The 27,673-nt window shown below is 50.6% G+C and overlaps 1 protein-coding gene across 1 annotated transcript; it reads left to right on the top strand.

The window, feature by feature from the left end:
• Positions 1-235: 235 nt before the first annotated feature.
• On the top strand, positions 236-27,097 carry LOC149451025 (uncharacterized). Its single transcript, XM_089691136.1, has 2 exons — positions 236-328; positions 21,502-27,097. The coding sequence occupies exon 2, from the start codon at positions 21,712-21,714 to the stop codon at positions 22,963-22,965; it is 1,254 nt and encodes a 417-aa protein (XP_089547262.1). The 5' UTR covers positions 236-328; positions 21,502-21,711; the 3' UTR covers positions 22,966-27,097.
• The last annotated feature ends 576 nt before the right edge of the window (positions 27,098-27,673 follow it).

Below are 27,673 nucleotides of genomic sequence, written 5' to 3'. Positions count from 1 at the left end.
CCGTTGGAAATGCACTTTGTCCTTCTCCTGGGGTCTTTTCAAACATCTTGACCTTTTTTGCTTTCTTTTTTTCCCCTTGTTGTATTACGCTTTTCAGCTATTTAGAGCAGCAACATCTAGTGTCTGCTCTCCGTACTGCACCCTCTGTTTTAATCTATTACGCCTCACTTCCTGGCTGTGTCACTTCCTGGATGCATCACTTCCTGTCCATGGAACACATTTCCTGTTTTCAGCCATTTCAGATACGGATTCTACAGGCTGACCTCCATCTTGAACACATGGCCACCATAGTGACAGTATGGGATTTTCTCCATGTCAGACCCCACAGGTAAGTCAGGTGAACATTCTATTCATGATTTACTAACTGCTAAAACCAATGGGCACCACTCTGTACTCATCCCAACCAAAGGCCACCGCTCTGTGCTCATCCCAACCAATGGCCACTACTTAGGAGCCTCCGCTCCGCACCCGTCCCAACCTATGGCCTCCGCTCCACACCCGTCCCAACCTATGGCCACCGCTCCGCACCCGTCCCAACCTATGGCCTCCGCTCCGCACCCGTCCCAACCTATGGCCTCCGCTCCGCACCCGTCCCAACCTATGGCCTCCGCTCCGCACCCGTCCCAACCTATGGCCTCCGCTCCGCACCCGTCCCAACCTATGGCCTCCGCTCCGCACCCGTCCCAACCTATGGCCTCCGCTCCGCACCCGTCCCAACCTATGGCCTCCGCTCCGCACCCGTCCCAACCTATGGCCTCCGCTCCGCACCCGTCCCAACCTATGGCCTCCGCTCCGCACCCGTCCCAACCTATGGCCTCCGCTCCGCACCCGTCCCAACCTATGGCCACCGCTCCGCACCCGTCCCAACCTATGGCCACCGCTCCGCACCCGTCCCAACCTATGGCCACCGCTCCGCACCCGTCCCAACCTATGGCCACCGCTCCGCACCCGTCCCAACCTATGGCCACCGCTCCGCACCTGTCCCAACTAGAGATGAGCGAAGTATTCAAAAATTCGATTCGACTGATTCGGCGAATTCGTGGAAAAAATTTGATTCGAGTCGAATATATTCGCTGTGAATTTAACTTAAAAAAGGGTGTTTCTAGGCTTCAGAGAGACTTAATATTAGTGCAGAACACTGTACCTTTAATTTAAATGCCCTTGGAGTCTGCTGGAGAAGAGAAATAATACTGTCAGTCAGTATGACATGCAGATGAGTGCCGTCGATCTTAGAATCACCGCACACTTCACTCATTTGGCCAGTCACGGGGCCAAAACCAGTGTTTGGAGCCACAGTGTGGCGGTGGAGGCAGCAGCAATGGGAGGCCATACAGCACCCTATGACAAAATGGAAACCAGCAGGAGTGTGAGGAGACCTGAAAGTGGCACATGGCAGAGTGGGAGCAATGGGAGGCGGTACAGGGACCCATGTCACACTGTGGACCCAGCAGAAGCGTGACCAGGCGGTACGGGGGCCCATGGCAGATTTGGGGCCTGGCAGCACCTATGGGAGGCCTGTAATCTGCCAGCAACCTATGACAAAATGGAAACCAGCAGGAGTGTGAGGAGACCTGAAAGTGGCAAATGGCAGAGTGTGGCGATGGAAACAGCAGCAATGGGAGGCCGTACAGGGACCCATGACACACTGTGGACCCAGCAGCACCGTGACGAGGCGGTACGGGGGCCCATGGCAGATTTGGGGCCTGGCAGCACCTATGGGAGGCCTGTAATCTGCCAGCAACCTATGACAAAATGGAAACCAGCAGGAGTGTGAGGAGACCTGAAAGTGGCAAATGGCAGAGTGGGAGCAATGGGAGGCGGTACAGGAACTCATGTCACACTGTGGACCCAGCAGCAGCATGACCAGGCGGTCCGGGGGCCCATGGCAGATTTGGGGCCTGGTAGCACCTATGGGAGGCCTGTAATCTGCCAGCAACCTATGACAAAATGGAAACCAGCAGGAGTGTGAGGAGACCTGAAAGTGGCACATGGCAGAGTGGGAGCAATGGGAGGCGGTACAGGGACCCATGTCACACTGTGGACCCAGCAGCAGCGTGACCAGGCGGTCCGGGGGCCCATAGCAGATTTGGGGCCTGGCAGCACCTATGGGAGGCCTGTAATCTGCCAGCAACCTATGACAAAATGGAAACCAGCAGGAGTGTGAGGAGACCTAAAAGTGGCACATGGCAGAGTGTGGCGTTGGAGACAGCAGCAATGGGAGGTGGTACAGGGACCCATGACACACTGTGGACCTGGCAGCAGCGTGAGGAGGCGGTACAGGGGCCCATGGCAGATTAGGGGCCTGGCCGCAGCAATGTGAGGCCCGTAATCTGCCAGCATCCTATGACAAAATGGAACCCAGCAGCAGTGTGAGGAGACCTGAAAGTGGCACATGGCATGACACACTGTGGACCTTGCAGCAGCGTGAGGAGGCGGTACAGGGGCCCATGGCAGATTAGGGGCCTGGCAGCAGCTATGGGAGGCTCGTAATCTGCCAGCACCCTATGACAAAATGAAACACACCAGCAGTGTGAGGAGACCTGAAAGAGGCACATGGCATGACACACTGTGGACCTTGCAGCAGCGTGAGGAGGCGGTACAGGGGCCCATGGCAGATTAGGGGCCTGGCAGCAGCTATGGGAGGCCCGTAATCTGCCAGCACCCTATGACAAAATGAAACACACCAGCAGTGTGAGGAGACCTGAAAGTGGCACATGGCATGACACACTGTGGACCTTGCAGCAGCGTGAGGAGGCGATACAGGGGCCCATGGCAGATTAGGGGCCTGGCCGCAGCAATGTGAGGCCCGTAATCTGCCAGCATCCTATGACAAAATGGAACCCAGCAGCAGTGTGACGAGACCTGAAAGTGGCACATGGCATGACACACTGTGGACCTGGCAGCAGCATGAGGAGGCGGTACGGGGGCCCATGGCAGATTAGGGGCCTGGCAGCAGCAATGGGAGGCGGTACAGGGCCCCATGAGACACTGTGGACCTTGCAGCAGCGTGAGGAGGCGGTACAGGGGCCCATGGCAGATTAGGGGCCTGGCAGCAGCTATGGGAGGCCCGTAATCTGCCAGCACCCTATGACAAAATGGAACACACCAGCAGTGTGTGAGGAGACCTGAAAGTGGCACATGTTTGGGGCATGATTCATGGCGGATTTAGTCAGTTGTGTCAGGAACTGGTGGTTTGAAATCCAGACTAATCCACGCCTGATTCATTTTCACAAACGTGAGTCTCTCCACACTTTGGGTGGACAGTCGTGTCCTCCGCGGAGTTGCAATACCTCCTGCCGCACTAAACACGCGCTCCGATGCCACGCTACTGGCCGGGCATGACAGCCTTTCAAGGACAAATTCAGCTAGTTGGGGCCAAAGGTCAAGTTTCGTTGCCCAGTAGTCAAGGGGATTGTCTACCTCGGTTGGCAGGGTGCTGTCCAAGTAGGCCCAAGCCTGTTGTTTGAGCTCCTGCTCCAGGTCCACCTGATGCTGCTGCTGCTGCGGCTGGTTAGTAGTTTCCTCACTGCGCTGGTGAAGAAAGCTACTCATCATCGACTGCAGACTGAGGCAGCCGCTGCTGGTGGAGCTGCCACTGCTCCTACCACCCCACCCCTCCCCTGCTGCCATGGCAGCGGAACGCGAGCACACAGGGCCCACAGTGTCTGAGGATGGACGTTGGCGCAGAAAGGCAGAGACCAACTGACTACATAGGTGGTTTTTATAGTACGTAATTTTGGCCTCCCTCTCAGCAGGTGTGAAAAAGGCCACCATTTTGGAACGGTAGCGAGGGTCCAACAAGGTGGACAGCCAAAAGCCATCCCTCTGTCTGATGGTTATTCGGCTGTCGCTACGCAAGCAACCGAGCATGCTAAGGGCCATTTGTGCCAAGGAATGCGAGGGACTCCCTGCCTCCATCTCCACAGCATACTGCCACGGTGCGTCTAGGTCCTCTGTCTCCTCCTCCTCCTCTACCAGATGCTCCTGCTCCTCCACTCCTGTCCTCTGAGTGGAAAAACCACCCATTTCACTCAATAATTCCTGAGCACAAATGTCCTCCTCTACCTCCTCCTCTTCCTGTCCTGGCCCCACAGGGGTCATGTGGCGTTGAGATCTGTGCGTTACGTCTACCGCACCCTGACCAGCCATTGTTAACAGCATTTGTTCAAGGACGTGCAACAGAGGAATGACGTCGTTCATCCCATAGTCCTGCCGACTCACGAATAGCGTGGCCTCCTCAAAGGGCCTGAGCAAGCGGCAGGTGTCACGCATGAGCTGCCAATGGCTGACATCGAAGTTACACAGGGAGTACCTTTATCCGCTTGTAACATCAGGAAATCGGTGATGGCCTTTCGCTGCTCGTAAAGGCGGTCTAACATGTGTAGGGTTGAATTCCACCTTGTTGCAACGTCACAGATCAGGCGATGCTGTGGAATTCCGTTCTGCTGCTGCAGCTCAAGGAGGGTGTGCTTTGCGGTGTAGGAATGGCTGAAATGCATGCAAAGTTTACGTGACATTTTAAGGATGTCTTGCAGTGGGATGGTGGATTTTAGGAACCGCTTGACAACCAGATTGAACACGTGAGCCATGCATGGCGCATGGCACAACCTTCCTTGACGCAGAGCAGACACCATGTTCTTTCCGTTGTCGGTCAACATGGTTCCGATTTTCAGTTTGCGCGGAGACAGCCATCTGTCGATTTCTCTGTTCATTACACTCAGAAGTTCCTCCCCTGTGTGACTACGTTCGCCAAGGCATACCAGGTGCAGCACAGCGTGACACCGTTGCGCCCTGCACATGTGATATGCCGGTCGGGTAATGGGACTTGGCACGGGGGTGGCGGCTGAGGACATGGCGGAAGAAGAGGTGGTAGAGGCGGACATGTTTGCTGGACCAAGGACGTGCAAACGTGGAGGCAAAAGCGTCGTGACCTGTCCAAGTTGCTGGTGCGGCTGTGCCGGCACCACGTTCACCCAGTGGGCCGTAAATGACATGTACTGTCCCTGACCCTAGTTACAGCTCCACACGTCGGCGCTGCCGTGCACTTTGGCAGAGACCGACATGCTCAAAGACTGGCCCACCATCTCTTCTACATGTGAATGCAGGGCTGGCACTGCCTTTTTGGCGAAGAAATGCCGGCTTGGCACTCTTCACCGCGGCGCGGCACAAGCCATCATTTCTCGGAAAGGTGCTGAGTCCACCAGTTGGAAAGGGAGGGACTGCAGCACCAGCAACTTGGACAGGAGGACGTTCAGCTTTTGCACCGTCGGGTGCGTGCTCGCAAACTGTTGTCTCTTGGAAACGGATTCCAAAAAAGACTGCTGACGGAATCCGTGAAGAGGAGTAGCAGGAGAAGGAGCATCTGAACGAGCGGAAGATGCCAACGAGCGACAACTCCCCTCAGCAGAGGTGTTGGAGCCTTGACTGGCTGATAGAGGGCGATTGACGTCGGGTGACGGAGCAAGTAACGGAGCGGGTGATGGAGCGGGGGCTGGGGCAGGCAGAACCGCCGTATCTTTATCACGGTTTTCCCAGGCCACCAAATGGCGACGCTGCATATGCTGACGCAACGCTGTAGTCCCAACATGGGCCCCCTGGCCACGCTTGACTTTCTGGCCACATAGTCGACATACGGCTACGTTTACTTCCTCGGGCGGCTTGACGAAAAATTGCCACACCGCCGAGTAGGAAACTTTGCCCCTGCTACTCCTCACTGGCTGACTGCTACTTCCTCCGTGCGCACCGGCACCACTACTGGCCGTGGTGGTAGGCTGCAGTGGAGCTGGTGCTCTACTCCGTGGCCGTTTGGCTCCACTGACACTGCTGCGACCCTGCTGCCTCCTGGGAAACCCACCGACTGTTTCGCTCGCTGCCAAGCTGGCACCCTCTTCTCCTGATGATGCGGAAGAAATTACCTGATGACGACGAGGCTGCCAAGTGCGATCAGCCTCCTCATCATCAAGTAGTGTCTCCGCCTCACTACTAGCCCCCTCGGCTGCGTGTGGGTCAGGAGACAGACCTGTCTCTAGACCGGCTACCGAGCCACTCTCCTCGCCAGTACTTCTTCGCCTGGCTGCTGAAAAGGCGGATGTCTCCCCCCGTTCCTGACCGCCCTCTGTTAGCTCTTCCTCACTGTACAGTGGGGCTGAGCCCACAGCATGCGATACTTCGCTTGGTGAGGGAACAGCAAAGGACAGGGGCAGGTAGAGGACACGTGATTTCAGTGGGCTTGGTCCCGGGCCATGCCAACTAACGGTTGTGTCTGATGTACCCACCGACCGTTGGCTGTAGGTGTGAGAGGTGACCTGGGAAGAGGAAGACGACCGAGCCAACCAATCGATGACGGCAGGGTTCTCGGTGGAGACACGACCGCTGGATGACACCGGGAGCACTGGCCTCTGGCTGCGAATAGTGCTGCCTCGACCCCTTCCTCTGCTGCCACGTCTGCTCGCTCCTAAAACATTGCCTCCTCTGCCACTCCTCTGCATGTTGTCTGACATACTCTTTAATTCAACGATTCTGTGTCCCTGAGTAACAATTCTGTGGCCCTGAGTAACGGTTCTGTGGCCCTGAGTAACGGTTCTGTGGCCCTGAGTAACGGTTCTGTGGCCCTGAGTAACGGTTCTGTGGCCCTGAGTAACGGTTCTGTGGCCCTGAGTAACGGTTCTGTGGCCCTGAGTAACGGTTCTGTGGCCCTGAGTAACGGTTCTGTGGCCCTGAGTAACGGTTCTGTGGCCCTGAGTAACGGTTTTGTGTCCCTGAGTAACGATTCTCTGTCCCTAAGTAACCTTTCTGTGGCCCTAACTCTGTCCCTAATACAGAGCGGTCTGCCTCTCTTGAATGACTGGAGGCAAATGCAGAATTCTAAAATGGCCGCCATTTATAGCTCGACCATTACACAGTGCTGGCTGGCTGGCTGCTGATTGGCTAATGCGATCACATGTCATTAATGAATGCATTATGGGTCAGCGCGCCTTGTCTGTGCGCCTTCCCAGACATCCCCGCTCCGTCGCCGCACATGTCGCCGCCATTTTAGGAAAAATTTCGATTCGCGCATCCGAAGTATGCTAATTTTCGGATTCGGATTTTTCCAATATTCGAAACGAATTCCACTTCGCCTACTTCGATTCGCTCATCTCTAGTCCCAACCTATGGCCTCCGCTCCGCACCCGTCCCAACCTATGGCCTCCTCTCTGCACCCGTCCCGACCTATGGCCTCCGCTCCGCACCCGTCCCAACCTATGGCCTCCGCTCCGCACCCGTCCCAACCTATGGCCTCCGCTCCGCACCCGTCCCAACCTATGGCCTCCGCTCCGCACCCGTCCCAACCTATGGCCTCCGCTCCGCACCCGTCCCAACCTATGGCCTCCGCTCCGCACCCGTCCCAACCTATGGCCTCCGCTCCGCACCCGTCCCAACCTATGGCCTCCGCTCCGCACCCGTCCCAACCTATGGCCTCCGCTCCGCACCCGTCCCAACCTATGGCCTCCGCTCCGCACTTGTCCCAGTCCCTCCCCTCATGCCAGGGTACTAGGTGTAATCCTAGACTCTCATCTGTCCTTCAGCCCCAAATCCAATCACTGTCCAAATCTTGTAGACTTCACCTCCACAACATCTCCAAGATATGCCCATTCCTAACCTCGGAAACTACTAAGCAACTTATGGCCTCGTACTCGTCCCAACCTATGGCCTCGTACTCGTCCCAACCTATGGCCTCGTACTCGTCCCAACCTATGGCCTCGTACTCGTCCCAACCTATGGCCTCGTACTCGTCCCAACCTATGGCCACCGCTCCGCACTCGTCCCAACCTATGGCCTCCGCTCCGCACTCGTCCCAACCTATGGCCACCGCTCCGTACTCATCCCAGTCCCTCCCCTCATGCCAGGGTACTAGGTGTAATCCTAGACTCTCATCTGTCCTTCAGCCCCAAATCCAATCACTGTCCAAATCTTGTAGACTTCACCTCCGCAACATCTCCAAGATATGCCCGTTCCTAACCTCAGAAACTACTAAGCAACTTATTCACTCCCTGGTTGTCTCTCACCTTGACTATTGTAACTCCCTCCTCATTGGCCGACCTCATCGCAGGCTATCCCCTCTTCAGTCTATCATGAATGCTGCCAGACTCATCCACCTTACCAACCGTTCCATATCTGCCATCCCTCTCTGCCAATCCCTTCACTGGCCTCCACTCAGTGTCCTCCATCCCTCTCTGCCAATCCCTCCACTGGCCTCCACTCAGTGTCCTCCATCCCTCTCTGCCAATCCCTCCACTGGCCTCCATTCAGTGTCCTCCACCCCTCTCTGCCAATCCCTCCACTGGCTTCCCATTGCCCAACTAATAAAATTCAAAACATTATCAATAACATATAAAGCCATTTATAACTCCGCCCCAAATTACATCACTGATCTTGTCTCCAAATATCACCCAAACTGTCCTCTCCGCTCCTCGCACAACCTCCTGCTCTCTAGAGCCCTTGTCTCCTCCTTCCCCCATGCTTGTCTCCTTGACTTCTCCAGAGCTTCCCCCATCCTCTGGAACTCTCTACCACAATCTATCTGAATATTGCCTACTCTGTCCACTTTTAGTCGATCTCTGAAAACCGATCTCTTCAGGGTAGCCTGTCCTGCCTTTAGCTAATAACGTAATCTTTTATTTCTCCTACCAGTCCATCCCCCACAGTTATTACCTTTTGTACCACCAGCCCCTCTCTCTTAGATTGTAAGCTCCAAGGAGCTGTACCGTAACACTAAGCAAACTGTTGGCTCTATAAAAATCTTGCATAATAATGGTACCGGTAGGGTTGCCACCTCATCCCTTTAAAACCGAATACATATGAATTACACAGGTTCTGAGGCTGTTAACTAGTTGCCGACCGCAGATAGCCGAATGACGGCTGCACTGCGGCCGGCCAGTTCTGGGTGGACGTCATATGACGACCCCCAGAACGCGCTCTCCTGCGCGCCCCAGGGGGCGCGCACCTACGGACACAGCTGATCACGTGATGTGGTAAAAGGCCAATCACAGCGGCCTTTTACCACCTGATCAGCGGTGTCCAATGACACGCTGATCAGAGGGAAATGCAAGTGCCGGTTCTCGGCTGCACTTTCCTCACGCTGTCAGATCGTGAGGAAAGTACTGCCGAGAACCGGCAGTTGTCAGAGCGAGGATCGGCACCGATCATCAGGGCACTGATGATCAGTGCCCTGATGATCGGTGCCCAGCAGTGCACCCACTAGCTCCGCCCACCTGTGCCCAGCAGTGCACCCACCTGTGCCCAGCAGTGCACCCACTAGCTCTTCCCACCTGTGCCCAGCAGTGCACCCACCTGTGCCACTCTGCAGTGTCACACACCTGTGCCCACCTGTGCCCACCCACCTGTGCCCACCCACCTGTGCCGCCCAGCAGTGCCGCCCAGCAGTGCTGCCAGTCAGTGCCACCAGTCAGTGCCCAGCGGTTGTGCCAGTCAGTGCCCAGCAGTGATGCCAGTCAGTGCCATCTATCAGTACCCATCATCAGTGTCACCTATCAGTGCCGCCTATAAGTGCTGCATATTAGTGCCGCCTATCCGTGACACCTCATTAGTGCTGCCTATCAGTGCCGCCTATCAGTGCCCTTTAGTGCCGCCTATCAGTGCCCATCAGTGCCGCCTATCAGTGCCCATCAGTGCTGCCTCATCAACGCACATCAGTGAAGGAGAAAAATTACCTGTTTGAAAAATTTTATAATAGAAACAAAGAAATTTTTTTTTTTTTTCAAATTTTTTGCATTTTTTAATTTATAGCGCAAAAATTAAAGTGCCCAGTGGCGATTAAATACCACCAAAAGAAAGCTCTATTTGTGAGAAAAAAATGATCAAAATTTCATATGGGTACAATGTTGCATGACCGCGCAATTGTCAATCAAAGTGTGGCAGCGCTGAAAGCTGAAAATTGGCCTGGTAAATAAGGGGGTATAAGTGCCTGGTAGGCAAGTGGTTAATGCATACAAGGCGCTAAGTGAGTTTAATTACCATCCTAATCACCCACAGATGAATTCATGTGTTTGGTTTTAAATACATGAGGTGGCAACCCTCGGTACTGGGCTCCTGTCCCTGCTATAGACAGATCAATCATCTGTGACCGCCTCTTCCTCCTTGTGATGAATGTTCTACTGATAGATTTATTTCAGAATCTACTTATCAGTGTTGGTTTCCTCCTCATTGCCGGCCATTAAATGGGCCTCAGAATGGCTCCGGTATTCCCTCCTAGGAAGGACATTCAGGCCGATCTCCCACCATGTTCCTCTGATGTGTCCGAGACAGAATAACAGGAGAACCCGCTGGGACCTGACACTCCGAGAACCAGAGTTATGGTGGAGCGTAGACCCCGAAATGTCATCAGAATGTTGATACTCCTTCCTGGAGCTATTGTGTTGACTCCACTTGTACGTCTACTTCATCTGGGTCGAAGGGATAGAGGAGCAAGAGGTTATGATGTTCATCTCCTGTTCATACTGCCCAACATATTACTTTCCACACTCCTCTCCTGTACAGTTCTGGGCTGAACTACGAACTCAATGCAAGTCTTTGGGACCAAACTTGTAAATTCAAAAGTGTCCATTTTTGAAGGCTTATATGCAAGTTATTGGACATAAAAGGGGTATGGAGGCTCAAGGACTGCCCTGAGGGACATGAATCAGTGAAAAGAAAATTCAAAAAGTACTGTTTTTATAGGGGCAGTCATGTTTCATTGCTATAAGGAACGAACCATTTCTTTAAATATCATGTCTGGGAGGTCCCCTTAAACTGCCTGCAGAGTTGCACATCTGTACAATGTATAGAACCTGCTGCAGCAGATATTATAGTGAAAATTCAATCTATACAGCCTCTCCCAGCAGTGAGTCCACCCCTCACATTTTTGTAAATATTTGATTCTCTTTTCATGTGACAACACTGAAGAAATGACACTTTGCTACAATGTGACGTAGTCAGTGTACAGCTTGTATAACATGGAAATTTGCTGTCCCCTCAAAATAACTCCATACAGCCATTAATGTCTAAACTGCTTGCAACAAAAGTGACTCCACCCCTAAGTGACAAGGTCCAAACTGTGCCCAAAGTATCAATATTCTGTGTGGCCGCCATTATTTTCCAGCACTGCCTTAACCCTCTTGGGCATGGAGGTCACCAGAGCTTCACAGGTTACCACTGAAGTCCTCTTCCACTCCTCCATGACGTCATCACGGAGCTAGTAGATGTTAGAGACCTTGCGGTCCTCCACCTTCCATTTGAGGATGCCCCACAGATGCTCAATAGGGTTTAGGTCTGGAGACATGCTTGGCCAGTCCATCACCTTTACCCTCAGCTTCTTTAGCAAGGCAGTGGTGGTCTTGGAGGTGTGCTTGGGGTCGTTATCATGTTGGAATACTGCCCTGCGGCCCAGTCTCCAAAGGGAGGGGGATCATGCTCTGCTTCAGTATGTCACAGTACATGTTGGCCTTGATGGTTCCCTCAATGAACTTTAGCTCCCCAGTGCTGGCAGCACTCATGCAGTGCCATGACACTCCCACCACCATGCGTGACTGTAGGCAAGACACACTTGTCTTTGTACTCCTCACCTGGTTGCCTCCACACATGCTTGACACCATCTGAACCACATCAGTTGATCTTGGTGTCATCAGACCACAGGACATGGTTCCAGTAATCCATGTCCTTAGTCTGCATGTCTTCAGCAAACTGTTTGCGGCTTTCTTGGTCATCATCTTTAGAAGAGGCTTCCTTCTGGGACGACAGCCATGCAGACCAATTTGATGCAGTGTGTGGCGTATGGTCTGAGCACTGACAAGCTGACACCCCACCCCTTCCACCTCTGCAGCAATGCTGGCAGCACTCATACCTCTATTTCCCAAAGACAACCTCTGGATATGACTCTGAGCACGTGCACTCAACCTCTTTGGTGGACCATAGCGAGGCCTGTTCTGAGTGGAACCTGTCTTGTTAAACCACTGTATGGTCTTGGCCACCGTGTTGCAGCTCAGTTTCATGGTCTTGGCAATCTTCTTATAGCCTAGGCCATCTTTATGTAGAGCAACAATTCTTTTTTTCAGATCATCAGAGAGTTCTTTGTCATGAGGTGCCATGCTGAACTTCCAGTGACCAGTATGAGAGAGTGAGAGCGATAACACCAAATGTAACTCACCTTCTCCCCATTCACACCTGAGACCTTGTAATACTAACACGTCACATGACACCGGGGAGGGAAAATGGCTAATTGGGCCCAATTTGGACCTTGTCACTTAGGGGTGGACTCACTTTTGTTGCCAGCGGTTTAGACATTAATGGCGGTGTGTTGAGTTATTTTGAGGGGATAAAATTTCCATGTTATAAAAGCTGTACACTGACTACGTCACATTGTAGTCAGTGTACAGCTTTTCTTCAGTGTCATTTCTTCAGTGTTGTCACATGAAAAGAGAGAATTAAATATTGACAAAAATGTGATACTGTGTGTGTGTGTGTGTGTGTGTGTGTGTGTGTGTGTGTGTGTGTGTGTGTATATATATATGTGTATGTGTATGTATGTGTGTATGTATGTATATATATATATATATATATATATATATATATATATATATATATATATATATATATATATTACTTTTTTTGTTTATGGCATAAAAAACGCACAGGGGATCAAATGCCACCAATAGCTCAATTTGTGGGATAGAAAGAACGTAAATTTCATGCAGCATTGCGAGACCGCAATTGTCAGTTAAAATAACGCAGCGCCGTAACGCAAAAAATGGCCTGGTCAGGATGGGCAAGAAATCCTCTAGTGGGCAAGTGGTTGAAAAAAAAAAAAAACCCGTTTGCCAGTCTGTCCGCATGGGTGAGCAACCGAGCAATTACTCCAATCTGACATTTGCTGGTCAGATGTAAACAATTGGTCGGAGCTAGTAGTAGCATCACCGCTAGCACTGGCCAATTGTGCTGTGATTGGGCAAAGCATTGCACCTGACCTATGGTCAGATGCATTGCTTTGGCCAATCATGGCTCTCACAATGCACTGTGAGAACGCAGTGCATTGTGGGGCACTAGGCAGGTGAAGAGGCCACCGAATGCCTTTACCATTTATGTGTTTGGCGAACACACGAATGACTGATGTTCTACGTGAACATCAAGCCCATCCCTACTCCTGTACATACAGATCACTGTCATACGTCCACACTCCTCTCCTGTACATACCGATCACTGTCATATCTCCACACTCCTCTCCTGTACATACCCATCACTGTCATACCTCCACACTCCTCTCCTGTACATACCCATCACTGTCATACCTCCACACTCCTCTCCTGTACATACCCATCACTGTCATACCTCCACACTCCTCTCCTGTACATACCCATCACTGTCATACCTCCACACTCCTCTCCTGTACATACCCATCACTGTCATACCTCCACACTCCTCTCCTGTACATACCCATCACTGTCATACCTCCACACTCCTCTCCTGTACATACCCATCACTGTCATACCTCCACACTCCTCTCCTGTACATACCCATCACTGTCATACCTCCACACTCCTCTCCTGTACATACCCATCACTGTCATACCTCCACACTCCTCTCCTGTACATACCCATCACTGTCATACCTCCACACTCCTCTCCTGTACATACCCATCACTGTCATACCTCCACACTCCTCTCCTGTACATACCCATCACTGTCATACCTCCACACTCCTCTCCTGTACATACCCATCACTGTCATATCTCCGTACTCCTCTCCTGTACATACCCATCACTGTCATATCTCCGTACTCCTCTCCTGTACATACCCATCACTGTCATATCTCCGTACTCCTCTCCTGTACATACCGATCACTGTCATATCTCCGTACTCCTCTCCTGTACATACCGATCACTGTCATACCTCCGTACTCCTCTCCTGTACATACCGATCCCTGTCATACCTCCACACTCCTCTCCTGTACATACCCATCACTGTCATACCTCCACACTCTTCTCCTGTACATACCCATCACTGTCATACCTCCGTACTCCTCTCCTGTACATACCCATCACTGTCATACCTCCACACTCCTTTCCTGTATATACAGATCTCTGTCATACTGTACCTCCACACTCCTCTCCTGTACATACCCATCACTGTCATACCTCCACACTCTTCTCCTGTACATACCCATCACTGTCATACCTCCGTACTCCTCTCCTGTACATACCCATCACTGTCATACCTCCACACTCCTCTCCTGTATATACAGATCTCTGTCATACTGTACCTCCACACTCCTCTCCTGTACATACCCATCACTGTCATACCTCCGTACTCTTCTCTTGCATTTAATAACTGCAGTTATACTATTCCTCTTAAATTGTGACCTAACCAAATGGCTTACATACTGCCGAGACACTTGAATATATCCTTGGCTATTCTTTCAATGATAATACTCTATTTCATGCAGCCACTGATCTATTTCTGGCTTTTATCTCTCGGACGTTCTAATGTTCATTTCAAGATCAATCCGTCATCACCTGCCCCCTCTTTATTCTTAGATGATCCCCGCTGATGTCCTTCTGTCCGGCCACTAATTAATATTTGTGACTATTGTCTTTCAGCTAATACACTCTGATTTGTATTTCCGGATAAAACCTCTCTTACCTCTCCCTCTTTGATTTTGGCCTAACCAAGCAGCTTACATTCTGGTCAGCCACTCCTATCCCTGACGGTTGTCTCACAGAAAGTACCTTCTAATTTGTATTGATGAAATAACAACCCTATCGCAACCTCTTAAACGGCAGACTAATCAAACGGTTTATCCAGCCTAAGAACATTTTTTCTGGCTGTCGCCTCTCATCTCTCACTTTTTATATTTGTGGCTTAAACATACAGCTTGCATACCGTCCAGACACCATAAAATATTTGTGGTTATTTTCTCTCAGATAATACGTTCGTTTGTGTTTCAAGATTGTAATGGAACCGACCCCAGACTGCGCTTGGTTACTTCCGTTAGACTACCGCTTCCCCGTCCGAACACCAACAACAGACACCACAGCCGACCATACAAGACTAGACACCAGTCTGGAAGTAATCATGGAGGTAGACTAATTTATTTGAACACAGATACAAGATATATACACTCGGGACAGTTCCCCCTCCCTGCATAATGACCCTGGGCGGGGCAATCTACATTTAGTAACAAGAGACACACAGGTAGTCAAACTTCACACCAGCAGACAGTCCCATCAGGAGGGAGGGCTGCTGGAGACCCCCCCATTAAGCTAATACACATAAACACATCCCATAATAGTTTGCTCCCAAGCCAGACAGACAATGGGATGCAGCCATACAACACCAAACAATCTACAACCCCCACCCCACCTATCTCCTGGGCATGTCTACACAATATTAGAACATTTCATCCTGCACCCCTAACAGGGTGACTTACACATAAGAGGGATATGGGGTGCTGAGACGGGTCTCCCCACCTGTCAGGGTCCGCCGCGGCGTCTGTCCCAGCGCATGCGCAGTCGTGGCAGCTCACGCCGGGATATGGGCACTAGGTCCCGGCCGGCCACGGCTGAAGGAGACTCGCGCATGCGCAGTAGGCGCCGCGAGTACACGCTGGGCAACCAATGACAGTGCAGGGCGCGGTATTTAAAGATGCCCTGCGCTGTCACAGATTGCTGCAAGGTCTTTCCTGCTACCTGTGTTCCTGTACCCTGAGTTCTATTCCTGTTTTGACCCAGGTTGCCCTGACTACGCTGCCTTCTCCTGTTTTTGACCCGGATTGCCCTGACTATGCTGCCTTCTCCTATCCTGACCCCTGGCTTATCTGACCTCTCTGCAGACTGACCACCCCGGTATTGACTCTGCGTGTTACCCGACTATCCTTTGCCTGCCGATTCTGTACCTCGCTGCTCCCACGGTAACGACTGGGCTGACTGACTGCGATCCATCCATCCATCCCGCCTGGGCCTGCCAGTCTTTTCACATCAGGCTCTCCTCCTGTATCCATCCCCTGTGGTCCCCTCTGCCACGGGTGGGAGTGCTCAGAGGTCGTGACCTGGTCCTGGTCTGCTTCAAGTCCATCCCCACGATCAGGGGCCCTGGTGAATACGCAGACCGGGACTTCACGCTCTGGGTAATCCTGTCCGGTGGGCTGCCAGAGGTACCACCTGGCGGATCATAACACCACTTCTCCAAAGTGAGCTGTGTTCCATGGGCCCCCCACCCAAAGTGAATCCCATCACAAAGATAAAACCCACCTTGTCTCTCCCTCCCTAATAAAGCTGCTTTCATACCGTTCAGCTACGCTAAGAAATTCCTAACTATTGTCTCTTATCCACTTGCTAACCGTGGTATAGCTTAATGTCCACTACAGTGTGGTTATCCAGTTCTGGGAGGGCCTCAAATGACGTCCTCCCGCGTGACCCCAGTGGTGCGCACCTGGCGATTTCCGTGATCGCTGTTTCCTACGGACACAGCTGATCACGTGATGAGGTAAAAGGCCAATCACAGCGTCCTTTTACCACGTGATCGGCTGTGTCCAATGACATAGCAGATCACGGAGTAAATACAGTTGCCAGTTATCGGCAGCACTTTCTGCACGCTGTCACAGCTACATAGTTAGTCTGGCTGAAAAAAAACAAAAGTCCATCCAGTTCAACCATTTAAAAAAAAAAAAAAATTATAATCCTACACCCACAGTTGATCCAGAGGAAGGCAAAAAAACCCAGCAAAGCACGATCCAATTTGCTCCTGCAAGGGAAAAAAAATTCCCTCCTGATCCCCCAAGAGGCAATCGGATATTCCTTGGATCAACTTTCCCTATAAATGTTATATCCAGTTATATTCTGTGTATCCAAGAAAGAATCCAGGACTTTCCTACAGCAATCCACTGAGCTGGCCACAACCAACTACTGAGGGAGTCTATTCCACATTTTCAACATGAGGAATATACTGCCGATAACTGGCAGCTGTCACAGAGCAGATCTGCACTGATGATCAGTGACCTGATGACCAGTGTTCTGCAGTGCCACCAAGCAGCGCCCAGCGGTGCCTTCCACCAGTGCCCCCCAGCAGTGCCACCTCGTTTCCTGTGCGGGCTCCGTTTTCCAAAGTAGTGCAGGGACTTCTTCCCTGCATGTCCCAGGGCACGAGAGTCCATTTAAATGAATGGGCTCTTGTGCCCGCACATATCACAGCCTGCAAGACCACACAGATGTGAACCAGGGCTTAGGCTGATTTCTTCACCACTTGAACACGCATCGTTTATATGTATTGAGGTCTTCAAGTGGGTAAAGTCAGTGAGAGCTGAATGTTAAAAATCTGTTCTGGCTAATAGGCAAGCGATTAGTCAAAGAAATTGCATGAAGGGCTGGGCACTGCCCTGGGGGACCTGCACCAAAGCACTACTACCTGTGAAACTTGTCCCTTAACTGGGTTTTGAAAGTTCCCGCCTGCCTCAGCAGTCCCAAAGAGGTTTTCACAGTTCATGTCTCAGTCTTAAGACAGACCACCCTGCTCACTCAGCTGTGTCTTTTCCACTACACATCAGACAACCACTGATCACTTACTGTTCCCATTTTTTAGGACCACAATTCTAATATTCTGGGTTGGAATATTCTTTCCAACTTAAATTCCCTCTGAGTCTCTGTATTGCAGGTCCAAAATGATGACTTGCCAATCCTGAGAGAAACTGTTAATCAGTTCTTTCCTTTTCAACTGGACCACCCCAGAACCTCTCACCCTGCATGGGTGAAAACCCCTGAGATGTCACCTTCAAAGGACCACAATCCAAGTAACAGGGACACATCTCCTGTCCGGGACCCATCCCTCGCATCCTGTACATATCCCCCTTTACTGCAATGTGGAGGTGTCAGACGCTCTGGGGGAAACCCTACAGTGAGGGCATCTGCATTCTGGTGTTTTCTAGGTCTGTTCCACCATGAATTGGACCATCTGGTTAACGTGTGTGTTCGTGTGTGCCATGGTCTGACACCAGACAAAACATCCTATCAACGAGAAAAAAAAAGCATAGGGAGTCAAAATCCCTCTTAATGGCCAGTCACTCATGATCCACTACAGTGTAAATTCCTTCAGCAGCTGTCTGAGGAAGACTATATAGTGTTCCTCCCCATTGACCTCTTGGGACAATAAATTCTTAAGAGAAGTCAAGAACAACCAGCGCTGGATTATTGGCATAAGGCTGTTTTTTAAGCTCCCAAAAAGTCTCTTCAGCTTTTTCATTCCACTTGACCATGACTTCTTACTCTTTGTCAACTCAGTGGTGCAGCAATAGTGGCAAAGTTGGGGACAAACTGACGGTAGGACCCAACTATGCCCAGGAACACTCGGACCTCTTTGTGATGGGGCAAGATGAAGCCTGAATGGCATCTAAATTTTTCATCTGAGGCATCACCAAATCCCTACCCACAATGTACCCTATATACTTGGTCTCCTCCATCGCAAAGGCACACTTTTCTGGATTAACAGTGAAACTGCTCCTGCTTTAAAGAGTCCAACACAGCCTGACCTTAGGGAGTTTGGTATTCCCAGTAAGTACTGAAGATACCCAAATACACCGAGATGTTTCCAATAAGGGTGTAGTATTTTATCCATCACCCTCTGAATAGTAACCAAGGCAGAATGCAACCCTAAATGCTCTTCTTTTATATTGGACGTGACCATTTTGGAGTGGAGAATGACATCTTGTCTCTCGCTTCCTTGGTCAAAGGTATCTGCTAGTACTCCTTGGTAAAGTCTAAGATACTGGGTTGGCCGCAACCTCTCTATCGGTTCATTTACTCAGGGTATCCGATATTCATCAAACTTCGATACCTCATTGAGCGTTCTGAAATCATTACAAAACCAGAGTTCCATTGGGTTTTGTTACCAACACAATTGGGCTTCACCCTACGCTCTGCAATTCTTCATTGATATTGAGTTTAAGTATTTTCCAAACTCTTCTGATACTGCTTTCCTATGTGCCTCGGGAATGCAATAGAGTTTTACTCGGACTTTCACATTAGACAATGTCATGTTCAATTACCCTGCTAAGATCTGGTTTTTCTGAAATGATTCCCCTATTGCTCTCTAAAAACGTTTACCTGCTGAGTTTGTGTCTTTGACAGGGTGGTCAAAGCCACCCCTATATTGATCTGTGAGCCAACCTCAACCAGGGAAGCTACCTGCTCATGGTCTTTTCAGGGTTTTAATATATTTAAGTGGAAGATTTGCTAAGGCCTTTGTGTGATGAACTAGGAGCGCAGAGAGAGAGAGCACACGGAGACAGATCACATGGAACCCGATATGCGGGCCTTTATTGGGGAGTTTTTCGGGGTGCAGACAATCGAACAGCTACTCCGTAGAACAACACAAGACACAGCGATACAGTAGGGTTCTCAGGATGGCAATATTGGACAACAGGGGGCCAATAGTCCACAGGTTTTAATAGGACAGAGCGGCGGGGCACCGCAGGGGTTGGAGTCCGCGGGCAAGGGTTTCGGGCAGAATCGGGCCAGCACAGGTCAGAGGTCTGGGCACAATGGGGTTAATCCAATACACAGGATGCGGAGCAGTGCAGAGAGGGTTGAGTCCAAGGCAGGGCAAAGGTCCGGGCACAACAGGTTTAATCCAATACACAGGATGCAGATCTGGGCAGACGGGGTTAAGTCCAAGGCAGGGTGGAGGTCCGGGCACAATGGGTTTAATCCACTCACCAGCTAGCAGTGGAGAGCCTGGGGGCAGAGAGGGCTGGGAGGTCCATAGCAGGCTTGCAGTCAATCAGTGAAGAAGGATGTGGGGGGGTTCGTGGGGTCTGGCCGCAGCACAGACCTTGCTCAGCATCAGGCATGGGGGAGCAACTGAAAAACTGCAAAGACCAGGGCCCACTCTGGCATTATATGTAGAGCTGGGCACATTCTCATTGCCATGGTACCTCGAAACTTGGCATCAGATTATCATGGCAACAGGCCCAGCTCCCTCGATGCCGGCCCCACACAGGGAGCGTAGCCTTTGTCTCTGGCAGACACGGGAAAGCAGGATTGTGCCGTTGCATGGAGACAGGGAGGGGGGTGACAGGAGTGGAGCCTGCATGTGGCGAATCCACATGCAGGCACAGTGGAGAGGCAGATTTGCTGGCGCTCGGCCAGAGGGGAAGGATGCCACCTCAGCAGGGGGCAGACTCCTGGCGGCAGCGGAGTGAGGGGACTAGCTCTATGACACTTTGCTTTGCAGGTTGGTGTACTTTATAACGTCAAAAGCACTTGCTACCTGGTCGGGAACTTACTCTTCCCTATGGGTTTGAACACAGCTACCTGGTTCCCAACCTGGAATGGTCTAAGCTTGGTAGTACCGTTGAATACCCAGCTTCTTGTGCCTTCTGTAAATGCTCCTTTACCAGAAGCATCATCTTGGCAATTCTTACCCTTATTTGGGTGATATGTTCTCCCACTCTGTAAGGAAAGGGAGTCCTAGAAGTCGCACATCTCAACAAAACCTGTAAGGAATTGAATTGTATGACAGCCTCAGCCTAGGCTCCAACCAGGCCACCCCCCCCTCCCCAACATGTACGTTGCATGACTCCCTTTCCCTACTGAACGTTTTGAGCTGGAACAAGCACTCTTCTTGTTGCCACTCCAAGAGGTTTGTCATGCCAGAGGACCTGGTGGAGCTTTGAGCGGCACCTACCATTTTTGTTATGCTCTACCATGGTCTTATGTGAAGAGCGTTTGGTTTCCCACATTTTTTAAGCTGGTTAATCAGCCCTTGCGGTCTTCGCCCATACACAGATTCAGAGGAAACACGTCAAACATGTTAAACTTGTACATATTCTTTCTATATGTTAGATATATCTGTGACGGGAGTCACTTTGGGTGGGGGGCCCATGAAACACAGTTTACTTTGGAAAAGGGGAGAGAGCCCTGCCTCAGCTCCGCATATCCCTCTTATGTGTAAGTCACCCTGTGCCTGTTAGGGGTACAAGGTGATGTGGCCCAATATTGGGGTGGGGGTTGTGGATTGTTTAATGTCATGTGGTTGCATCCCATTGTTCTATTGTGTGTCTTGCTTGGGAGCAAACTATTATGGGATGTATGTGTTTGTGTATTGGCTTGGTGGGGGGGGGTGTCTCCAGCAGCCCTCCATTCTGATGGTGTATCTCTGTTACTAAATGTAGATTGCCCCACCCTGTGTCATTATGCAGGGAGGGGGGGTTGTTCCCTTGAATGTATATATCTTGTATCTGTGTTAAAATAAACTAGTCTACCTCCTGGTTTACTTCAATACTGGTGTCGTGTAGCCTTGTATGGTCAGTGGTGGTGTCTGTTGTCGGTGTTCAGATGGGGAAGCAGTAGTCTAACAGAAGTACCCAAGTGAAGTCTGGGCCCGGTTCTGTTACAATATCTAATAATGAACATTAGAAATAGAAATTAACTTTATTCAGCCCTCTACATAGAATTCTGACTTTTTTTTTTTTTTTTTTTTACAGGTGGATTAATGAACCATGTTTTTGGTCATGTTGGTCTTCATAAAGCCACATGGGAATTAAGACATACTGCTGTCCGAAGCGATTGAAACACTTTATTGCTGTTCACTGGAGGATTCACACAGAGCACAAGTCATGTCGGTGGTGTGAATGTTTTAGATACTCTTCAGCATTGATCCAGCCTCAGAGGACGACAGCAGAGAAGTCATTTCAATGTTCTGGAAGGGACTATGGCTTTCAATTCCCATTCCAATGCAAGAGAAGATATTTAATTTTTGGATTGCAGTGAAGGGAAAGTTTATCGCAGGCAGGATCGCAATGGAGGAGAAGCTATTTCACTGTTCTGAATGTGATAAAGCTTTTACAAAGAAGGTATATCTTATCACACACCAGAGGATTCACACTGGAGAGAAGTCATATCAGTGTTCTGAATGTGATAAAGCTTTTACAGTGAAGTCAAATCTTATCACACACCAGAGGAGTCACACTGGAGAGAAACGATATCAGTGTTCTGAATGTGATAAAGCTTTTACTCGGAAGTCACATCTTATCACACACCAGAGGATTCACACTGGAGAGAAGCCATATCAGTGTTCTGAATGTGATAAAGCTTTTACAGATAAGTCACATCTTATCACACACAGGATTGTTCACACTGGAGAGAAGCCATATCAGTGTTCTGAATGTGATAAAGCTTTTACAGTGAAGTCATATCTTATCAGACACCAGAGGATTCACACTGGAGAGAAGCCATATCAGTGTTCTGAATGTGATAAAGCTTTTACAGAGAAGTCACATCTTATCACACACAGGATTGTTCACACTGGAGAGAAGCCATATCCGTGTTCTGAATGTGATAAAGCTTTTACAGTGAAGTCATATCTTATCAGACACCAGAGGAGTCACACTGAAGAGAAGTCATATCAGTGTTCTGAATGTGATAAAGCTTTTACAAAGAAGGCATATCTTATCAAACACCAGAGGATTCACACTGGAGAGAAGCCATTTGAGTGTCCCGAATGTGACAAAACTTTTACCCAGAAGAGTAATCTTAACTCGCACATGAAGATTCACACCGGAGCGAAGCTGTATCGTTGTTCAGATTGTGGCAAAGATTTTAGAGTGAAGGCAAATCTTATCACACACCAGTTGCTTCACACCGGAGAGAAGCCCTATCAATGTTCTCAATGTGACAAAGCTTTTGTGACCAAGGTAAAGCTTGACACACACCAGTGGATCCACACCGGAGAGAAGCCATATCAATGTTCTGAATGTGATAAAGCTTTTACACAGAAGTCACATCTTAGCATACACCAGAGGATTCACACCGGAGAGAAGCCATATCATTGTTCTGAATGTGATAAAGCGTTTACAACCAAGAGCAAGCTTACTACACACCAGAGGATTCACATGGGAAAGAAGCTCTATCAGTGTTCTCAATGTGACAAATATTTTACAAGGAGATAACACCTTATCCTACACGAGAGGGTCCACACTGGAGAGAAGCCGTTTCGGTGTTTGGTGTGCAAAAAAGTTTTTTTAGATAAGTCACACCTTATCAAACACCAGAGGATTCACACGGGAGAAAGGCCATATCTGTGTTCTGAATGTGATAAAGATTTTACTACGAGGGAACATCTTATCAGACACCAGAGGGTTCACACCGGAGAAAGGCCATATCAGTGTTCTGAATGTGATAAAGCCTTTAAACAAAAGTCAGATCTTAGCACACACCAGTGGGTTCACATTAAAAAGAGGCCATATCCGTGTTCAGACTTTGATAAAGCTTTTAAAACTCAGACAGAGCTCATTACACACCAAAATATCCACGGTGGAGACCATTTGACGACTTTTGTGGAGAATCCTCAATGACTGAAATGACGCCGGGCCCCACAGCACCTCCAGAGGCCAGCCTACAGCACCCACAGACTGCCGTGACTAGCCAGCAGCAGGCCCAGCTGCCCACCACCTTCCCCACTGATGAACTCCTCCGCCACTGGGCGATAGATTCTGCACATCTATATGCCCTGATGTGAAACCTTTCACTTCCCTCATTTGACCAGCAATCCGCTCACCCTCTTAATATGCCACCTGTACTCCTCCTCCTCCTTGTACCCCTCTCCTCCATTCACAAAATCTCCTCCCTCTACCCCCCCAAAACAACTTTACATTGGACCCTCAATACTTTCCTCTCCCACTACGGTTCTTACCACCTCCTCCTGATACTCCACTCTCCCACCGACCCACAGGCCACCAATAACAGACCCACACGCTCTTGCACATCCTGCTCTCCTGCCACCTTTCTCACCCGCCTTCTCAATGCCAGGGACATCTCCCCGAATCCTGGCCCCTCACCACCTCACTCACCCACTAGGCACCCTCCTACTCACACAAACCGCTGCAACCCCCTCAACCTTATACCTGTCCCCCTCCTCCCCGCATCCACCCCTCCACTCTCGGTTGCACTCCTGAACGCCCGATCGGTGTGCAACAAGCTCACAGCCATCCATGACCTCTTTATCTCCCACTCCCTCAACCTCCTAGCAGTCACCAAAACCTGGATCCAAGCCACTGACTCCGCCTCCCCTGCGGCACTCTCCTATGGAGGTCTCGTCTGGTCCCATTCACCCAGATCGAGCAGTCGTAGAGGTGGTGGGGTTGGCATGCTCTTGTCACCGCTGAGCAACTTCCAGATCCTCCCAACCCCCCCCCTCTATCCTTCTCCTCCTTCGAGGCCCACTGCATCCGACTCTGCTCCCCCACCCCTCTGAGGATTGCAGTAATCTATCAGCCCCCTGGACCCGTATCCCGCTTCTTTGACGACTTCTCCGCCTGACTGCCCTTCTTCCTCTCCTTTGAGCTCCCCACCATCATCCTTGGTGACTTCAATATCCCTCTCAATGTCAACCCAGCTACATCCAAACTCCTCCACTTAACCTCTTCATTTGCACTCACACAGTCCTCCACCCACACAGACGGGAACACCCTGGACCTCGTTTTCTCCCATCTCTGCACCCCCTACAACCTCACTAACACCCCTTTCCCTCTCTCTGACCACAACCTCATTACCTTCTCCATCTCCTCGTCCTGGAACACCTCCCCCCAAATGTCAAACCTTCAGCAGCCGTAACCTCCACAACCTGAATCCAGCCCCTCTCCACTCTGCAGCTGACCGTCTGTACGACATTATCCTTCCACTGTCCTGTGCTGACCTGGCCACTACTGCGTACAACGACTCGCTGTCAGCTGCCTTAGACTCCTTAGCACCCATAACCACAATTAGTGTTAGACCCCAACCGCTTCAACCCTGGCAGAATGACCACACAAAACATCTTAAAGACGCAGTCGCGCACTGGAATGATTATGGCACAAAACCAAATCCCTTCAAGCATTCTCCCTCTACAAATCCGCCTTCCTCACCTACACCTCCTCCTTCCACGCCGCCAAACAAGCCTACTTCGTAACCCTCATCAACACCCTCTCCACCTGTCCTCGCCAGCTCTTCTCCACTTTCAACTATCTACTCTCTCCCCCACCCCCCTCACCCCCACCCAGTACCTCACTCACCGCCCATGAGATTGCCATTCACTTCCAAAATAAGATCGACGCAATCCGTAAGAACATAGCCAATGCTCCACCTAGGCTCCCTCCCACTCTCCCCTCCTCTGACCTGGCAACCACCCTGCCACCCACCACCCTTAACATCCCGCACACTATAACCTCCCCAACACTCTGCTCCTTCAGCCTTGCCAGCACTGAGGAGGTCACCAAGGTCTTCTCAGAAGCCCGCCTCACCGCTTGACCCTGTCCCCACACAACTCCTCCGGGCACCCTCCCCCTCCATCCTACGCTCCCTCACCCACATCTTCAATCTCTCCCTCTCTACTGGTGCATTCCCCTTCCCCCTAAAGCACACGCGCATCACCCCCATACTCAAAAAACCCTCCTTGGACCCCACTGACCTGAACAACCTTAGACCCATCTCCCTGCTGCCATTCACTTCCAAGCTCCTTGAGCACTTAGTTTACAATCGCCTAAGCTCCCACCTCACTGACAATAACCTCCTCGATCCCCTACAGTCTGGCTTCCGTCCCCTACACTCCACCGAAACCGCCTTACTCAAAATCACTAATGACCTGCTAACCGCCAAAGCTAATGGCTACTACTCATTCCTCTTACTCCTTGACCTCTCCGCGGCCTTTGACACAGTTGACCACCCCCTCCTCCTTAGTAAACTGCACTCCCTTGGCATCAGAGACTCCGCTCTCTCCTGGTTATCCTATCTCTCCCAATGCTCCTTCAGCATTACCTATAATGCTACCACCTCCCCCTCTCTCCCCCTCTCTGTTGGGGTCCCCCAAGGCTCTGTCCTCGGGCCCCTTCTCTTCTCCATCTTCACTTCCTCCCTTGGCCAACTCATACACTCCCACGGCTTCAACTATCACCTCTATGCCGATGACACACAAATTTACCTCTCCACCCCTCAACTCACCCCTTCAGTCTCCGCCCGTATCACCCACCTGCTGACTGACATATCAGACTGGATGTCACTCCACTTCCTCAAACTGAACCTTTTCAAAACCGAGCTCCTAAGTTTCCCCCCGGCCCGTGCCCCCCCCTCTCCATCAGGACCAACAACACCACCATCAGTCCCACTCCACAAGCCAAAGTCCTAGGTGTCACTCTTGATTCAAACCTGTCCTTCTAACCCCATGTCCAATCGCTAGCAAGCTCATGCTGGCTCCACCTCCGCAACATCTCCAAAATATGTTCGTTCCTAACCCCAGACACTACTAAACAACTCGTTCACTCCCTCATCATCTCACGTCTGGACTACTACAACTCCCTCATCACAGACTATCCCCGCTTCAGTCTATCCTGAAATCAGCAGCCAGACTCATCCACCTTACCAACCGCTCCTCTTTTGCCCCCACCCCCCCCCGTCATTCCCTCCACTGGCTCCACCCCCCTCTGTCATTCCCTCCACTGGCTCCCGATTGCCCAACGCATCAAATTCAAACTACTAACACTGACATACAAAGCCATTCATACTGCTGCCCCAAACTACCTCATTGACTTGATACCCAAATACCACCCAACCCATAATCTTCGCTCCTCATAAGACCTCCTACTTTCTAGCTCCCTGGTCTCCACCTCCCACGCCCGACTGCAGGACTTCTCCAGGACTTCCCCCATCCTCTGGAACTCACTATCCCAATCCATCAGACTGTCACCTACCCTCCTCACCTTTAGGCATACCCTGAAAACCCATCTCTTCAGGGAAGCCTACCCCACCCTCACCTAACTGCCAATCTCCTCCACTCCTCCTACCACTCCATCCCCCACAGCCACTTCCTCCTCTACTACTATCCACTCCCTCCTAGATTGTAAGCTCAAAAGAGCAGGACCCTCGAACCCCTCATGTATTGTTTTGTTACTGTATTGTCTCATGGTCTGTCCCCCCTTGCCATTGTACAGCGCTGAGCAAACCTTTTGCCGCAATATAAATACTGTATAATAATAATTTGTTATGATTTTTATCTTTATATGTTTTATGGAGGGTTTACTGAACTTATAATGAATTTGCATCATTCACTAACTAAGCTGTGTTCTTTAGTGTCTCCTTCATTGCCTCATCTTGAGCTGATACCTTAACAACATTGCTTCAGTACCAAGACTGGATAGCGGTCAAGAGGCATCTTACCAAGCCTCTAAAGCCTTAGTGGGAGAGACCTTACCAGGTTCTGCTGACTATTGCTATATCGGTCAATCTGGTGGGTTCCAGCTAAGCCCGCCACTCCCATTAGGTTTTCCACCTCCCCTCCCATGATCCATGCCTCCTTTCCACATTCCTCCTCCCATTGATAACCGCTTTGAAGGCAGGTCTGCAGCTGGGACACCAGGTAGGGAGAAGAACTTCTTAAGCTGGTGTAGGATCTCCAACAGCTAGTTGCCGCTGGTTTTAGGGGATTCATTAGTACCAGTTAAGCCCAGCTGGCCACTTGTGTTTCATCCAGTTCTGCCACAATTCTAAAGGATTCCATCAGGTGAAGATTGGATATCCCTGTCTTATTTTTGTCCAGCTTTTGCTCATCTCCATTAACTAATCACACAGTAAAACTGCAAGAGATCTGAACTTACAAACTGCTGAGTGTGTGGTCACGTTCCTACCACT

This window comes from Staurois parvus, unplaced genomic scaffold, assembly GCF_062004578.1.
Source record: "Staurois parvus isolate SC_StPar_1 unplaced genomic scaffold, SC_StPar_1.0 ptg000551l, whole genome shotgun sequence".
Taxonomy (NCBI): Eukaryota; Metazoa; Chordata; class Amphibia; order Anura; family Ranidae; genus Staurois; species Staurois parvus.
This window is presented reverse-complemented; position numbering and strand designations above follow the sequence as displayed.